General features: G+C 39.3%; 2 protein-coding genes across 2 annotated transcripts in view; one reads left to right on the forward strand and one right to left on the reverse strand.

Moving 5' to 3' along the window:
- Nucleotides 1-18,769, forward strand: part of OGDHL (oxoglutarate dehydrogenase like) — a 132,555-nt gene that overhangs the window by 78,757 nt on the left and 35,029 nt on the right. The window lies entirely within an intron of this gene.
- Nucleotides 3,599-18,769, reverse strand: part of CHAT (choline O-acetyltransferase) — a 30,755-nt gene continuing 15,584 nt past the window's right edge. Inside the window, exons 8-14 of the mRNA XM_026069939.1 lie at nucleotides 16,598-16,698; nucleotides 16,260-16,388; nucleotides 15,001-15,123; nucleotides 13,366-13,507; nucleotides 10,163-10,225; nucleotides 5,913-6,050; nucleotides 3,599-4,174 (exon numbers count right to left, since the gene is read on the reverse strand). Coding sequence (XP_025925724.1) covers nucleotides 3,905-4,174; nucleotides 5,913-6,050; nucleotides 10,163-10,225; nucleotides 13,366-13,507; nucleotides 15,001-15,123; nucleotides 16,260-16,388; nucleotides 16,598-16,698 — 966 coding nt within the window. The 3' untranslated portion in view covers nucleotides 3,599-3,904. The remainder of the gene's footprint in view (nucleotides 4,175-5,912; nucleotides 6,051-10,162; nucleotides 10,226-13,365; nucleotides 13,508-15,000; nucleotides 15,124-16,259; nucleotides 16,389-16,597; nucleotides 16,699-18,769) is intronic.

Below are 18,769 nucleotides of genomic sequence, written 5' to 3' on the forward strand. Positions count from 1 at the left end.
CGGGGGGAGGGGGCGGCGACCGTTGGCGACCGTTAGGCGCGGCGGGAGCGGCACCGCCCGGGCGGCGCGGAGTAGCGGAGGGACGGGGCTGCGGGAGCGGCGACCTGCGTGACAGGAAACGGCGACGACACTTTTCTTGCGACGGTTTTTATTTGCTCTGAACCTGTGTCTTTAAGCTGAATTCATAGTACCAGTGTATCCTTTGCTCTGAGTTATATATATGAATATAGAGGCAGATAAATACCATATTTCCGTAAAGCATGAAACAAAACCAACTGTGCTATAAATACACATTTACATTTGTCATAAATCTATACTATTTTACAAAAATAAAAGTATCACTAAAATATTTTTATGTCCTCTGTAACTCAAACACCAGAAGAAGTTCAGCTATATTGTCATAATGTGTCCTATTTTACACACAGCATAAGGCCTTTGACAATACTCAGAAGAGTACTGTCAGGTACTTACACCCTTAATACGCATCACTGTTCTGAAGTCAAGTTTCTTTTACTTTTGTCTGTTCACTGTGAATACTGAGGTTCACAAAAATCAGTTTTTAAATTCTGCATCCCAGTATTGTGTGTATGTGTGTGTATACCTGCGTACAGCATGAAATAATTGCCATCTTAAAACTCTTGCAGTGAGTTTGTCTCAAGTCCAACCAGGAGGTCTCTTTAAATCATTGCCACTTGTTATGTTAACATAATTATACTTAGTCTGTCAGTTAAGATTTTCTACCTTTTTAATATGAACAATCCATTCCATAGTTTTCTGGTTGGAAACATTTTTAAAACTTCAGGTTTGATTTCCGTGTGTGTGTACGGATTGCATATTTTAAAACCTCAGAAGAGAACTTCATTTGTCTAATACAATTAACTTTAAATAGGTACCTAAGAAAACTTATTTCCTGATATCCTTAACATATGCAGCTGCAGCATGGGATCATACCACATAGGTACAGGTGATTGTGGTAACTGAGAAGAAGCACAGTCCCTTATGAAGCTCCTGCCAACAAACTGAGGGTAAGTTTGTAATGCTCTGCACTGTGAACTTTGTCCCTCTTGAGTTTATTCAAGACTCTCGTTTCAATGTACCTGAACTGTTTCTGAAGTTTCTTGAACAAAGTAAGGTAGTTTACRTTTATTACTTTTACTGTGAGTAAAGGTTAAGCATGTACTTGAATGTTTTCCTCTGGAGTGACCAAGTTCAATGAAGCTGCTCATTTCAACAGAATGATGTGAAGAGTAGAGTGAATGCTAAAAACAGTAAGCATTAAGTATGGAATGATTAGCTAAATAAGTAGGACGTATGGGTGATCACTGATTTTTTCCTCAAGTAAAAAACACGATGTCACTATTTTCCACCACCAATCACAACATCTAAAACATCTGTTATTGCAGCTGTAGACAAGTGATGGGCTCTTCTACTTAATGATAAACTGGTATAATATTTCATATGTAGTCTGAGTTTCAGCCTGAATTTTCAGTGATTGTGTGTTGAGTACAGTGTTTGAGCTATTTTTAAAATTCCAGCCAAAAAGGTAAAATAAAAATATACAGGTAATATTTGTAAATAAAAATTAATATCTGTCAAAATAGAATATAAAATAAAATGAGATCTATTTCAGTAGAAGTAAATTAATAATCAAATAACTACTCACAGTATTTTTATGCACATAAAGTTTGGTCATCATTTCAAACATATAATTCTATGAAAATATAATTCTAAGAAAAAATCTTGCGATTGTAGTGCTACATATGTGTTAAAAGTGCAGAATGCCTTTGTAGTGACATAAAACAAACCAAAGCAAAATTACTGGGAATATTTCAAAGTAATTTACAGAATTTCAGTATAAAAACAATTTAAAGTCATATTTTGAACAGTATATTCATTAAGTGAACACTTGGTTTGACTAACAGGTTACTTTTTTTTTTATTTCATCTTTGGGGCAGCTTTTATGCCATTTTCTTTTATATAATCTAAAAATAAATTCTGTATTTACTATTGTTTGAACGATATTTAAGAGAGTAATGAAATATACATATTTTTAAATGAACACATAAACTTTAAAAGCATAAGCCCAGCCCTCAGTCACTGTAAATCAACACAGTTGATTAGCTCCAACATACCTGACTTGTTCCAACTGATTATCAGGCCTACTGTGCTTTAATATAAGGGCTTGTGGCTAGCCTTTACCCAGCGGACAACTGCATGTATGTGACTCCAAAGAGGCATTAAAATAAGCAAGGACGTATATACTGTCCTGAATCACTATCTAGACTTCTTAGACAGAAAAGTATCCCTGCATCTCTCTGACTAGTTTATTGTACACCCCCCCTCTCCCCCCCCGCTTTTAGGCCTGTGAGTGCTTAAGCACATGATTATTCGGTCCATGGGAAGAATTAAAAAGAAGGTATCCACTTCTCCATAGGCAAGTAAACAGCCCCTGGCTAGACTTCTGAGTGTGCTCCAGCTTGCCTTATGAAGGATCTGCATCAAATTTAGTTAGTAAGTGTCTTTAGTCAGTGACTAAATTCTAACAATTAGGACTGAAAATCTCTAAGCAAGCCAACATATTTCAGCTTGAGAGAAGGTAACTGAAAATATCAGTTCTTGGAGGAATTGTTGGAAATTAAAGAGATAATGAGAGAAGCCTCAAAATAACACCCCCAGAACATGGAAATTATTTAGATGCTATATTATTTTCCCTGTTTAATTTACTCTATATTGTAGAATATGATACTCTATATCTAATATTAAAAAATATAAAATATAAATCCCTCCCAAGTGGGATGATCCAAAGTTGAAATAAGTRCCAGTACTCTTAAACTGTTATTTATAGTTCTAACTTAGAGACTTCCATATCTTGCAAGCATCTCTTACTGCTTGCCTCTTGCTTCTAGTTACTTATTGCTCTTTGATTTTGTGTGGTTGCATACAGTTCTTCTGTTAGTCACAGTAACTAAATTCATTCCTGTGCAGATGAAAAGCTCTTGAGTGGGATTGAATTGCACTTCTGCTTTGTGCTTTGCCTCTCTGTCAGGCTGAATTTTGCCCACTTATTGAAAAAAAACAATTAAGTCAATTCATTATGGACAAAAAGTTCACAGCTCTCTTTGCTGGGTCTTATCTCCACTATGCTGCTTTCTGCATTGATCTCCTCTAGTGCAAGTAGAACATGTATGTGAAGGTGCTTGGTTTGGGGCCAGTGCAAACCAGAATAAAGGCTAAACTGTTTCTGCATCATTTTTGAGCTGGGGAAACATGCAGACACTCCTGTAATTTTCCTAAAATCTGTTGCTGTTTGTGGAGATATACAGAAGCCACATTAAAAATGATCTGCTTTTGTAGGTAACATTACCAGGGTATGTCTCTTGGATATAGGAAATAGCATATAGTGTTAAATACTCTTCATGCAAAATTTTAAGATTTAATGGTATCAGCCTATTATTTACAATATTATGCTCAACATTCTTGATTGGGGGGAATGTTTTTTTTCTTTACATGCAAACCTTGCAAGAACAGATGTGAATGTTTTAGAACTACTTGCAGGGGATGTTAAGTCAGTGTGCCTTAGTATTTTATTCAAGTCATATACAAACTTATTCAATTTCTTTTAGATGGTAAAATAGCATAAGTCAATTATGGTTAGAAACGGTTGTACCACACATACTCGTGTTACTGCCTTCTTCATTTCAGCCAGTGAAACAAACCTTTTTACTGACTCTTAAGCAAGAAATGGAAGCTTCAGTATTTTATGAGGTTTTAAATGTTGGCAACAACCTAAAACAAATTATATTTTTGCTGTACACTAATATATTACTTGTATTATCTTGCCTTTGAACAACCATATCATTGTTTCCCCATAAGGTGTATTCAGGAAAATAATTCCCACGGCCTCTTAGGGTTTGCGGTCACTCTGTGACTGTGGGGTTGCTTCCTGTTTAGCGAGTGGCTTTGCCATAGTGGAGTTGCATTTGCTACACAGATCTCTGATTTCTAGGAGACTTTCTTCCACAGCTTTTGCAAACATGTCAGAGGAGGTTTCTTTACAGTCTTTAAAGCTTGAGATGCAAAATAATATGTGCTCTGGCTGAGGGTTATAACATGCTCCATAACCGTTGGGCACCACAGGCCCGTAGCAGCAGAACATTTCCATGGTAGTTGGAACCTGGTTGCAGGGAGAAGGTAAGGAATGATTTCTGATTAATCAGGGCATCTGAAATGCTGGTTAGGAATGAAGCAAAACAAACAAACGAACAAACAACCCCCCCACACACATACCCCAATGCTACTAGTGTTTGAAATGTGGTGAATCCTCCTTACAGAATATGGCTTCCTTCAGAAGTCCAGACCTGGAGCTGACACTTGGAAGGTAAAAGCTGATCTCAGTATAGAATTTGGTTGTGTGCATTAGAAAACTGGAATCATTTGAAGTAGGTGTAATGTATTTCTTTGCTTGCTCTATATAGATCTTTAACAGCTATGAGCTTTGTTTACTGATTGCTATGGAATTTGTAAGGCTGTATGTAATTATGTTACATAAAACTTCTGTAAGGTTTTCCTTAATTTATCTTAAACTTGTTATGTTAACCTGGTAATGTGAAGGCTGTAATCAATTACAGAATGTAGTTTGTCCATTTTTAATAATCATTTATAATTGTGATGCTGTCTAAAAATATATTTTAATGTGTCTAGGTACCAGCTAAAATTACATTTCTATTACACTTCAGTTTAATTATGGCATAATACTGGAGTGAAACACTTTCTACTAGAGAAAATAAAAAATGTGTTAGAAATCTATATGTTTCAGACTTTGTGTACATGGGCCTTCAGAAATGACATTTGGTTTTTTTAATGGTGTAGAACAAGCCATTAGTCCTGCTAATAGAGCCATAGAATTGTCAGATAAATTGGCTGTGCAACAGCCGAAGGCCATATAGCTATTCAGGAGCACTCTTTGCTCATGGATAGTTTCTTGGAGAATTTATGTAGTAGTATGTTGGTTACATTCACTCATGTCTGAAAGCCTACAAACATTATGACAAGATCAAATTACTTATTAAGGTTTTATGCTTCAGCACGATATTATAAGTCTTTTTTGTTGCATAGTTCCAATCTATGCAGTTGAGTTAGTGTTTCCGTAAATGAATTCCTACATAGATTTCTTCTTTCATTAGGACTGCTGCTATATGCAATGAAACATTTAATTTTTAAGCTGTATGCTACAAAGGACGTTTCCTTTTTGAGAACACTGAATATAGGAAGCGTTGACTTTTAGAGTATCTTAGTATAGTTGTACATAACTATAAATCTGTAAATGTCTGTAAATTTGAATGTCTGTAAATGTCTAATATGTCTGTAAATCCAGATGCATGCCTGCATGGATTGCAGTCTGACAGTGAGTAGCTGAAGGCTCTAGAAGATTTTAGACATAGCTACTTTTAAGAAGAAAACTTGCTCACAGCTCTTGGCTTTTCTCTCTCAGAATGGCAGCCTGTCTGGCTTGTGGCTGTACTGTCACTGGAGAAAAGAATTCCCACTAGAGCCGGTGCCTGGGGGGAAGGAGGAAAAGACAGGAAATGGGAGGATATGTAGTATGGAAAGTGGGGAAGGAGTGGGCCCTCATAAAAATTTTGCTGAATTTGTATGTGTGCATTTTCAGAATTTCTGGGAAAGGCTTTGAGGTGTTGCAAGGGAAGTAAAAACTTCAGCCAGTATTTACTGTGCTAATTTGGGGAAATGAACCAAAACTGGAAAAAAAAATCTGGAGAATTTTGCAGATCTCTTGATGTATCAGTGTTTTTTTTTTTTTTTTAATCTATCATTCTCACTGTGAACTGCAAGGTCTAAAGAACAAGAATGAATTAGCCTTTGCATAGCAAGACCAGTGAATATGAAAAACTCACCTGGCTGGTTGAGAGGATGAATCGATTGCTTGTCAAATACGTCCCATCTGTAAATATCTCTGGCAGTTCCTTGAAGTGTTCCCGTGCCACCTCTCTCAGCCCTAGCAGATGATTGTCTATTGCCATTCCAGTAATAGCCTGTGTACAACATGGTGTACGTCAGTATTTAACTAAGTATGGAGGTGCATTCCTGGCTGTTGTTGCCTAGTTTTCTGGTCGGAGTTGATGAACTTGGTTTGAATGGTGTAATGCCTTACCTCAATTCAGATATTACTCCAGGTATGTACTCTGCTGATCAATAACTAGAATCCATCTGGTGCTTTGTAGTTGTAAGTATTAGGAAAGAGCTTGGTCTTGAGATGTGTCATGTGCTGATGTTATCGGCAATTCTGGATGCTCATCATTTCTCAGAGCTGAATATCATGGATTGGTCTTTCAAAGCTGCTAAAGGGAGAATATGGGGCACTGGATTTCTCTAAGTAGATTTGGAATTGCCGGTGCATCACTAGGATTATATTATAAGGAAGCTCCAAAACACCTTCAGGCTGGAATTAATCTTTTATTGCATTGCTGCCTGGGTCTCAATCCTGGCAGGTAGAATGCATGTGATTCCATAGAATTTAGATCCAAAGATCTACTAGAGGTCTACTACAGATCTACTAGTGATCACAGAATAACTTAAGTTGGAAAGGACCTCTGGAAGTCATCTTTCTGATCCAACTACCTCTCAGAGCAGGGCCATCTTCAAAGTTAGATCCAATTTCAAGTATAGAACAGATCTACTAGTGATCTATCATGATCTACTAGCATCCCCCACCACTTGAGAAGACTGGGATTAGGGATGCGGATGCCTTCTCTATTTAATTCACTGCCTAAACACCCCAATTTCCCTTCACCCCTGCCCATGTGCTGGCTTYGCTGAAGAGTTGGATTGTCTCAGAGGCAGCCCTTGTTTCTAAGAAGGCATTTGAGAACGGTAAGTATAGGACAACATAGCTGGATAAACTCCCCAGGCCCAGCACCATGGATCTAGGATCAGATTAAACAGGGCTTTTCAAGAGAAAATAAGGTGTTTGGCAAGCAAGAGACCTAGAGCAATCCACGTTCCATCCTGCTGCCCTGATTCTCTGCTCGCCACACTCATAGCTCGCAACCAGCCATGCTTGCCCCTAGGCCCTGCTCATGATTGTCCCTGTTTTCCTCCTGTGTCCCGTGTTGCAGGGGGGCAATCAGCAGCATGTGCCATGGCTGACTGGTTAATGGTATGGGCATGCTGATGACCAGCTAGCCAGCTCTCAAGAACTAATTGCTGCAGAGCCTGTAATAATTTTTTTTTGCCCTGGGCTTGCTATGCTTGGTCCCTCTGCTCTAACCAGCTACCTAACTCCATAGACTTACGGAATTTCATTAGGTTTAATATCTTTGACCTGCTAGCATATGTGATTGAAGATGGCTAACAGGATCAAAAGTTAGTAGAGGAAGTAGGCAGACAGATGGACAGAGAGCATAATTACAGGTGTTTTGTTTCTTTAGGAAACCAATCAAAATTTTGGCAGCTGAAGAACAGGGCTGAGCTGTTCTGAATGGGCAGAAATTGTCTCAGATGAAAAGATGCATTTAAAGGCCTTCTTTTTTCCTTCTGTTTATTCTCCAGAAGTGGCACAAAAGCTTGTTAGCCTCATTCTAAGTGGTGAGTGTATTGATTACAGGAGGATGGAGTTGAGGAAGGGAATGCTGAACAAGGAATTTTGGACTACACTGAAAACAGAACTGATATCCCCATGCCATGGCACCAGCCCCTCATAACAAGGGAAACAAAGCAACCTAAGAGAGAACGTAGGATTTAAAGAAGAGCACCAGCTTGTTTTTCCTCTTAGGTGCAGAATCATCCTAACCACTAATAAATGCCTGAAGCAAGGGGCAAGGAGTGCATAATCTTATTTGGCATATTAAGGAATAGACACCCATTGGTAAAGGGCCTATTTGGTCATCAAGCCAGATGGAGCAGGGAAGCTGCAAAAAGGAGCATACATCAGGGCAGCATTTACTTGTTTTTCCCATAGAGGGAAACTGACTTGATAATCAAAGGAAATATTTTGCTATCACACAAGATTTATAAGGCTGTTAGCAATGACATTTTTGCAACATAGATCAATGCCATGTCTGAAGAGAGGCCGAGACAGGCTAACGAAATAAACTGTGAGTCAACGCATAGGAAAAAACTGTGCTAAATTAAATTTTAGGGCTCCACATTTAAGATAGCAATGCTACTAGTAAGCCTTAACAAGGGGAAATAAAATCATTAGATTGCTTTTTGTTTTATGAAGTAGATTTTTTGGTTTTCTTAGGGGCTATTACACTGCAGTCTGTTACATATATGATTTAGTCAGACCATGCAAGTCTTACCCATAAAGACACATCAATTAAATTCATTTTCCCATAGTGATTTTAATTTTTTCCCGTGAGTTACACCAGAGGCTAAATTTTGTGACATTTTCTTGGACTGGAATGACTTGGGGGGGGGGGGGTTAATAGAAAAAAAAAAAAAGATGTTGTATAGAAACTCCACTGGTTGTGACCCGGTAAATCAGCAGTACATTGTCTTCACTGGGAGATTGCCCTGAGATAGCTCAGGCGAGACAGTTTCTCTGAGGTAAGACTTGCCTCTGCTTTAAAGATGAAATTCAGTCTCAGCTTCTAAGGTGCATATCCCAGTATGGTGTTTGAAACACAAAACCTTCTCCCCTGCTTCTTTTGTTTCACAGACTTAGGAACAAATCCTGCCTAARCACAACACTTCACCTCTCCTATGCTCTGAGCATACCTTGGAAATAGCCACTAGAAGTGAATAATTCCTTGAGTATGGTGAGTATTTAAACAGTAATCAGCAATGATTATATGTAACGGTTTTTAGTGGGTTTGTTAGGCAATAGTCTGAGGCAGAACCATGGGCAGCAGATCGTCTTAACATAGCTGGTTATTAACATTTATTAATTTCATGAGTGGTTTGAGAAAGTTGTTAGTAAATTAAGTCTGTGCTTTGTCTTGACACAGCGGGATGCAGAGTGTTACCCAGTATGAATTGTCTCAATTTTATTCAATAGAAAATGAGTGGTATTTAACACCAAAATTATTTTTTCACTGGGAGGAATCCCTTCCTTTTTTAAATACTGCATTTGGACCTTTAAAATGGAGTTTCTACAATCCTTCCCTTGTTGTTAATGACCTCTATTTTATGGCACCCTGGATCAGCCTTCTGGAATACCTGTCTATCTGAGGAGCTATATTCTCAGTTGCTGGCCACAGACTTAGTGGAACTATGACTGCTCTTGTCAGCTGAGGATCAGCTCCCAGATAAGGATCTCTCTCCCCTAGGGAAGAGGAACATAAGAAAATATGCCAATGATCAGTTTTAGGGAGAAAAAAAAAATCTTCCTATGTGTTACAGATTTCATGAGCTTTTCTGTAATATTATAGCTTTAGGATCTAAATACCTGTAAACTTTGGGAATCTAAATTTTCCAGTTTGAGTTCTATCCCTCATGCATGTTATAAGGCAGCTAAGTCAATTGCTTCTTAAGCCTTGCTTGCTTCTTTTCCTGTTAAGGCACTCGGTTGTCAACTTGCCACTTCATCTTAGAATGCCCCATTTCCTCTTTTCTTGGCTCTCTGCATGGCTAACATTTAATGATGGTCACAAAGAGCTCAGAATAAAGGGTTATTGCATCTTGCTAGTGTTCTGCTTTGCAAACCTTTCAATATATATATTTTAAAACTTCGTTATATTTTGACTGCAAGCACTTTAAGGCAGAGGCTATTTTTGAATTGTTAATTTGTACAGTACCAAACTTAGTGGAATCTTAATTTGTGGCTGGGACTCCTAATTAATGACAGCGATGCAAGTCATACATGTTTCACAGATACACGTTGCCTGTGAATATGTTGTATAGAGTGTCATGTTCCGTGACAGTTCTAGATGAGAGAGGTAATGCCCAAGAGCGATGATCTTGCCACTGATGTCTTATGCAGAATTTTGTCATTTTGCCTTCAGGATTAATTGGGATTAGTTGAATAAGGCTATTTAAAGTATGTTTGGGTCATTAGAAATTTTCTTGAATGTGTCACAGTGGATACTTTCCTATTTAGAGATGACTACATTTTATAATGCTCAAATACTTAAAGACTGTATCTTCATACTTTTCTTGGAAAAACTAGCTAGTCCTTATCCAGACAAAGCAATGTTTTACTTACCAAAATAGTGTAATTAGTCTGAGCTGCAATTGCATCCTTAAATCTCTGCATCTTCTCAGAATCCTGTTGGGGAATAGAAATATATCTATTATTGAAATATCTTTCAAAGAAATAGCATCTTCCATCAATTAACCAGCAACCAAATAGGAAGGACTCTCAAATGCCCTTTTCTCCTTTCTCCGGTGTAAGTACTCTGAATAAATGTATCAGTGAAAAGCCATAGGGATTCAGTGTCATGATCAGCTACAGCACTTGGTTGTGTGAGGGTTGAACAGGCTCATTGGTCGTGCTCTGTTTGAAGTTGAGGAAAGATTTGCAGTTCCTTTCCATGGGTCTTTGGGGGTGTAGATTATTACTAATTGAATCACTTCGTTTGAAGTAGGGAAGATAATTGCCAAGTGTAATTCAGCCTTTCAAAACAGGCAGTATATCTTCTCCAGAATGATTTATCTGGACAATGACAGTGGTATTAATGAAAACCATTACTGATGCTTTAGTAGCTGGTCAAGAAATTACTCCCCTGTGTGAAAGGGCATCTAGAAGTTTCCACAGCCGCTCTACCCTTCACAGATGCCTCACATTTCAGATAACAAACTAGCAAATTTTGAGTCCTGTCTAATGTCAGCTTTTTACATCAAAAGAGCGATCCTAGGAAGTGCTGCCTTGCTGTGCATCAAGTCAGACACTTCAACTTTGGGAGACCCTGAAACAGCCARGAATGGCTAGGTCTCCAGATGAACAGGGAACCTTCAGCTCCAGTGGACGATGAATGATCTTTTTAACAAAGAATTCCTTTTAGAAGCAATTCAAGGCCACCATCAGGGACCCTCAAAGTACAGAGTCTGATATTTTTTCACAAGGCTACAGCCAGGCCTTAGTTCCCTTATACAGATTAAATTATCAAATGCAGTCTTTAAATCTGATTAATTTACAGCTATTCAAGCAATCTCTGCAGTGTCAGATGCTGCTTCTTTTACAGCAAGTGTCAAATGCGTGAGATATTTCTCCTGGTAGAGAATCAATCTGACTTGATCAATCTTTGGTGACTGTTCAAGCTCTGCCTTGAAAAGCACTTTTATTGGCAATAGATAGAATTTTTTTWAATTTGATTTGGATTAATGGCTATTAACAAACAATATTTTGGGGACTTCAAGGCTACTTAAATCAAATGATGCATCTCTTTGTCCAAAAAAATAGAATTAACCCCGTCACATCCACAAGCAATCAGTAGGTCTAAAGAAATCACCTTGGAAGAGAGTTCTGTTAAGTGAATTCTGTTTCTAACTGATTCTGTGATCACAATATATATATAGTTTTGGATTGAAAGCTGTTCAAATCTGAACAAACATTTTGCTACTTTAAAAGTTTGTCTCAAAGACAGTCATGGATCTGTTTAGATGCCCTTTGCATTTCTCAGTGGACAAGAAGGCAGGAAAAGTAGCAGTGGAGGGGTCTGCATTCTGCTTGCAGCCTTTTCAGAGGGAATAAAAACTTTCTCCCTGTTTGGTATTGCTAAGGCATGTGATATTAAGATTTTGGGGTGGGAGCATGGCGTTCTGCTTTGTCATGTGAAGCAATACAGTTCAGGATGCTGTTAAGATGGGCACAATCTCAGATCTAAGTCATAAAGAAATGAGAAATATTGAAGCTTTGGGAGAGCTGGAGAAGTCAGAAAGTGCTGGACCAGGGAAGATGGAAAGAGACTGTTGGAGGGAGGAAGAGGAACATGGCCAGACAATGTGCCAGGAGCAGGCTGGCTCTTCCTAGGACTGCCCCAAGCCTGTGGGAACGTGTGTTGGGACTGGGGGTATGCCAAGGCCCGAGTCAGGAGGGGAGGGTTTGCACGGATGACTCCAGCTTCTAATGAAATACTGTTAAGAGCTGTGCCATGGGCAGTTGGACAGGGCATTGTGATAGCGGATAACAAAGGCATCTTCTTGTCTAATGTATGGTAGTCACTAGTGTATATAGTAGTATGGTCATAAWTCTGCCTTGAATTACCCATACTAGGTAGGAAATTACCTCAGCTTTCCTTTGAGCTGTCATTTTTAATATGGAACTTCTTCAAATCATGTTCGTCATGAGGTAAGTTCTGGACTTGGTAATCTTAAGGGGGTTGAATAAGCAGTGGACAAACAGACTACGTCTTCTCTGGACAAATTTTTCCTCATCTTCTGATTTTAGAGCCCATTTTACAATGTTTCATTAATTTACACTTAGTTTACAGCCCAGTAATACTTTTGGCAATCCTATGCTAGATGCTAAGGAACATCTATGTGGGCTGTTGACGCTGTAGCGGGCTTTTTGTGTGAAATGATCTATATGGTGGTAGTGTTTTGCAGCTAAACATCCACCAGGAAACTGMCCGTACAGCAGTGAAGAGCAGTGGGTGGAAGTGGCACACAGAGACATGTTAAGGGAAGCGCTCTGGAGGCAGCAGGAGGGACAATGGCACAGATCTGTTTGTGCAGATACTGTCTCAGCTCTGTCAGCTGTACCTCTTCCCATCACTATCTACTATGCAGAGCACTCATGCTTCTGGCAAACAGATGGTGGTGTCTCAAAAAAAGGCAACACAGTTTTTCATTTTTGCAAGATGGCTGTCAGGACAGTTTAGAGAGCTGTTTTATTAGCTAGGCAATATCTTTTTATCATTAAGGTTCAGGTCCCTTGGGGATCCCAGAAGAATAATTATATTTGGCAGAAGCACAACTTTAAAACCAAAAAGATCAGTCAGAACATTTCCACCAAAATCAAAGCATGTGAATTAGATCACTTCACACATTGCAATCTGCAGCACAGCTATCTGTTGTAGGGACCTGCCAGGCAATTCCCCTGGTGTGGCAGTATAATGATCCTGAACTTTCCATGTTCAGCCTAGATCTCTCCAGGGAGCAGAATTTGTCTCTGATGATGGATCGTACAGAAGATGATACTAGGTCTAACCTCAGATGTTTTGTTTCTTATAATGCCATGTTTAGGCACCTGTGAATCTTTTGGATGCTTAAATAAAAATAAAAATATATAAATATTTAGCTTAATGGCTGGTTTGCATAAAGAGCAAAATCCTGTAAAGCCTGTTATCCTGCCCTGTGCCTTTATGCTCTTGCTTAATAGTTAACAACTGAGAGATTGGGGATTGTGGATGTATTTATTTGCTTAGAGTTTTACCAGAGAAGTTAGAGGGAGCCAGACCAACGTACCGATAGAGCTGACTTATCATCAATCATTGCTTTTACAAAAGCAAATGCTTCTGAGGTAGCAGACCTAATATTGTCGACTCTGCCCTCATCAAAACGGCGTATGGAAGCACTTTCATAGGTAGGGACAAGTCTCCTGTGGCATCTGAGAAAATGAAATAAGAAAAAGAATGGTTATTTTCAAGGAATCATAAAGACGAAAAGAAATATAGGCTCAGTATGTTTCATTGTTACTGCCGTGATTTTATTTTTTGCATAGTATTCATCTTAATGTTAATAGAATTCTATAAGAAACTTAAAAAAGATGGATGCTCACTCCTTTCTAATATGAGGAGCTGCATATGGTTGTATACATTTCAGTTATGCAGCACCAGTAAAAAATGACTTGCTGTGTAAAAACAAGGCTAGTAAAACTAGAATTTACTGAAAGATCTCAAGGAATATTTTATTTGTACTGTGTCATAAAATAATTGTGTAATTAATCATATACTTATAGGAGTGAAATAGGTTTTATTTAAAACAAGAAAAAATGCACTGTGTGTATGTGTGAATGAAAAACAGAAAATTAAAAGGGGAAAAGGGTGCCATTTGAGACTACGAAGTGGACAGAAAGCCCACGTTGCAAATAGAACGGAGCATGTAGACTATTGTTCTAATTTGCATCCAGATATATATAGCTACCACCTCTGTTTCAGGAAACCTACTTTGCCTTAGCTACTTCCAGTTCAGTCAGGGCTCTCAGTTATAACATAACTGTCCCCTAAGCTTTTTGTAGCATAAATGGGATTTGTATGATGGCTGAGATCCAGATGAAAATCTTGGACCAGATCGTTGTTGGCCTTGGTTAATGGAGTATGCAAAATGTGTTAGGCATCTGCTGGTTTTGGCTAGATAAAGAGCACTTCAGAATTTAATTTGACATGATAAAGATTAAGAATTATTGGTGTAATAGGCTGTTCTGCAGGAAACTATGCAGCTGATCTCTATCCTGGAGCATTAGCCGTTCTGACAATGTAAAAAGGAGCTTTTAACTTTGATAATAGCATGGAAATCAGAGGGTATTATCAAATCTTGAGGTGCCTGTGAGGAAGGGAGCAGCAGTAGTTATTATCCTGTATAGGAACTCTGATCTGATATGCTGCTGTAGTATCTATGTTGTTCCCTGCAGCCCAGGACACGCCTGTGTGGGGAGCTCTAGCTTATTGCCACAGTGCCCTCAAGCTACACCCTTAGTGGCAAAGGAGCTTTTCTGCCCCATGTACTCAGATCCCCTCGCTGCTTTGGCTGCTGTGGATGGCAGGATTGTCTGCCAGTCTCTGCCATGTCCCCTCACCCTCTTCTCTATGCCAGGCACAGTGACAGCAGTGGGGAGGGGGCTAGCAGGGAATGGTGCGTGTGGGAGCAGGGAGTGGGTCAATACAGCAAAGCGTGAAAAAGGGGGTGAGTGAAAGGAGTACTCTGTCTTAGACCCAGGGGCAATTTCCATCTTGGCTGCCTTGCAGTCTTCAGGTAAGATAACTCATTTCCATGCAGAAGGTATTTGTCTGGTGCTAAGGAAAATCTCAACCATTTGTATAAACAACTAATCGAGTATCTCCTCTTGTGCTACCTTGTTCCTGTGATTTTAATTAACCTTACCTGTAAAATGCTAGCTGAAGTGCTACTTGAATGTAGGCATCTGGGCTAGTCTTTTGTTTCTTGATAAATTCTTTTCCATAGTTCTCAAACTTGTAGGCAATAAAGTCCAGATTTTTTACTAACCTGGAAAACAAGCAGAGGCGGTGATCATGGGGGGCAATGCAAAATTCTCCTGTTACATTTTGGTTTGCAAATAAAACCCAGAGAACATTTCATGCCTATGCCCACTCTAAGGTGAGTGGGCCCCTATTCTGCTGGTGGTCCCGGCATTTGGTAACTTGTTCCCACTAACTTTTATTCATACAGGTTCTAGACTGGGCTTGTAATCTGCAACCCTGACATGAGCTGTGGCACTCGGATCTTTCAGTTCCTTTCAGTAAAACACCTTTTTCTCTCTGGCATTTCCTCCTCTGAGGCCTAAGACAGGGCCTCCTTTGTTCTGGACAAATTTCTGAGAGATTTACAAGTGTAAGAAATAGGTGAAGACCATAGGCTCCTTTCAGTGTTTCTATTTAGAATGCTACCTTTATTTAAAAACAGCAAAAAATTACTCTGTATCCTGAATGTTTTTATACTCTCATATATGCTTTTAGTCACTTTGAGGCCTCATTTAGTGTGATCACACTGGACAGACTTAGAGTTGATCACGTGTATACTGTTAATTCTTCAGAGAGAGTTACAACAAAGACCTGAATATTGAAATGAAATCATTTGAAAGAAAATCTCTCATTGCCATGACTCCCATCCCCAAAATCATGCAAATCTGTTACAGTGTGGAAACCCAGTCAGAAGAACTAACCTTTGCAGCAGCAACATGGATGCAAACAAATTAAATAACTGAATTCAAATTGTTTATTCAAACCAGCTGTATTCTACTTGTCCTATGTATGTATTTCCATTGGCCTGGCTTCTGCTTTAATCAGGTTGAACCATGTACCCATAAAAACAGAGGACAGGCAGTGTTTGCATCCTGTGCAAATAGGGAAGGTCATTTCAACTGTTTTTCCAGTGATCTTTAGCTTTCCTAATATTTACATGGAAGGAACACAGTGCTAGTGCAATGCCTGAATACTGTATATTAATTCCATAAGGGCCCCATGCTGCAAAGAGATGCTAAGTACCTCCAGCTTTGGGAAGAGGAGGAGGAGGAGTGGGTGAGCAAGGAGAGTGCTATAGGAGGAAACACCTTCCTGAACACACTGTGCTGAGTGGTTCCCAGTTTGCATTCATTCTTCAGAAAAATGAGGAATCTGTGCTACCTTTGGAGTTTTTCTGCTGATGATGCCAAGTGTGCCTGAATTTCAGGGCAACATTTCCATCTTAGTCTCCGTGGAGCAGGAAGCTCGCTCACTGAATCGGCTCGGACTAACTTCTTGGAGCTTTCTTTCCTATGAGTATGTGAGAGAAAATGCATTAAGGTCACAGTAATAATCTGTTTGTTAAATAGCGCTTTCTTAGCAGTTTGTTGGTCAATGCCTGATTTCTAATGGTTTGAGCATGGTTTAGTGTGGCCCTGTGCCACCGGGGGAATTTGATGCTGGTAGAGCATTTCCAGGGCTCAGAGTGGGCATGGTAGCTGTAATGAAAGGGGACTCACATGTGCTTGAGCAAGTGTTCTGTGCACTGCACCAGGACGATGCCATCGAAAGGGGAATGCTCACACACTGTACCGCAGACTCCGTCTCTTCCTACTACGAACTAAGTGAGAAAAAGAACAAGCACAAGATATTGTAGTGAATGTATCACATTCTGGGTAAGTTACCTATGGCAGCAACCCAACCTGACAAGAGATGTTGTCATTCTCCTGTGGTTTTCTATTGCTCGCATCAGGAACTTCCTTGACTTATAGATCCAGATGTATAGATACAAATGACAGTGGGAGACACACAGTGTTGGATCCTTTTTATGCTGCTATTTTGGATTTTGGGCCCACTCCTGGGAGGATGCGAACTTTACCAATTCCCATTTCCCAATCTGGAAGTTGGATTTAGCATCTGCCCTTACGGTAGAGAAGATTCCCGTCACTAGAAAGACAGGAAGGGCTTCTCCTTCAGCATTTGGGAGGGAATGGAAGACTTTTATATCTGGCAAGTTCCTTAGAATCACATTTTATTGCAAATGTCCTATCAAATGATCAAGCCGATCCTTATTTAATAGCTTTCTCATGGCTTGTTTCACTATCCTGCTTCCTCTTTTCCTTTTTGTGGTGGTTTCTTCATTTCCCTCTTACTTGCTTCCTTCCTGATTTCATTGCATACACACTGGTATAACTGGTTGCACTTAACACACTCTAGTTCAGTGATACCCCACATGCAGTTGGTTATTTTTGCATCTCAAACACCAGCAGATACTTCAGACCAAACTTCAGCTTATCTCATATGTTTCTTGTACTTTCCCTGGTATTTTTTTTTTTTCACTTCTTTTAAAATGTCTTTGGCTGGACTTCTCCCACTCCGCTCACTGTGCATTTGTATCACCCTGACGCATCCTACCTCCCTGGTTTCCAGTAGTTCTCATGAGGTTTTCAGAGAGGACAAGTTGTATGTGATGCAAAAGGTTTTACTGGACATTTTTCATTCTGGTGCCTCACTGCAAAGTTGGAGAAGAATGTGGAGGGAAAAAACAAGTCTTACTGTGGGAATATAAGTTTTACGGTGGAAAATTCTTATATAATCTGCATTTGCATGGAGGAAAATAGGATCTTTTTTTCCTCTAAGAATTTCTCTTTACCTTTGGTCTACTTCTAGCCTGAATGCATCTGGCCAGGTGAAGCCCTCACATACACTATGCAAATTTACTTGCTTTCTGCTACCTTTTGATAGTGAATAAGAAGAAAATGTTGTTTATTGCCATCTGTTTGAAACCTCTCTACTAGTGGCCCTGCAAATAAGAGAGGATTCTAATTAAAGACAAATGGTTCTTAAAGACAAATGGTTTGTTCTTTAAAAACATAACATTTGAGTCTGCTAATAATGTCATTTACAGTGGCATAAATCAGGAATGACTACCAAAATAGATTTGCACTGGGGTAGCTGGTGCAAGTGAAATTAGTTTAGCAGTCTCTCTTTTCATGTTGATGCTTTTAGATATGGCAAGAGCAAAAAGCATTGCACGAGCAATGTATCAGTCAGGGTTTTTTTCAATTTCTCATGAGGTGTCACCAGTGTTGACAGTTGGAGATTAATATATTGTTTCTCCCTGGGTCTAYTGCAGAATGTGAAAATAGCAGTGTGACACTTTCAAATATGACAATCAAGATCTGATTGGGAAAGAGGCTTGAGAAATCAGCACTTCTGGGAAAGCTTCAACAAGAATGTCGTTAAATGAATAAACAGTCTGTTAAGTGAGAACCTAATACTAGCTTAAGCACATGCTAAATTGTAAACAGTAGTATTTCTAGGACCCCAGGAAATGGTGTGACGAGAAAGAACAGAGAAAACTATTCTGCTTTTCTTCTTTGTTTTAGGTTCCTAGTCCAGCTTTTTTCTTTCTTTTAATTGAGCAGAATTAAATGCCTGCTGTTATTTATCAGCTGTCTACCTGTCTGTCTGTCTGTCTGTCTATATATCTACCTCCTCATGCAAAGGTCAACTTTATGGAAAGTGGAGGTGTACCTGTGTTGGAAAAGGCCCCCCACTGCTCACGAGGCGGTAGGTCTGCTTCCCCTGCCTACTTCTGGCTGGCAGGGAACAAACAGCTCTGCTCTCAATACCAATTCTTCCTTGACTAATGCTCATACCACATTCCTCTCTTTCTCTCACTTGATTCA

This window comes from Apteryx rowi, unplaced genomic scaffold, assembly GCF_003343035.1.
Source record: "Apteryx rowi isolate R43461 unplaced genomic scaffold, aptRow1 scaffold_30, whole genome shotgun sequence".
Taxonomy (NCBI): Eukaryota; Metazoa; Chordata; class Aves; order Apterygiformes; family Apterygidae; genus Apteryx; species Apteryx rowi.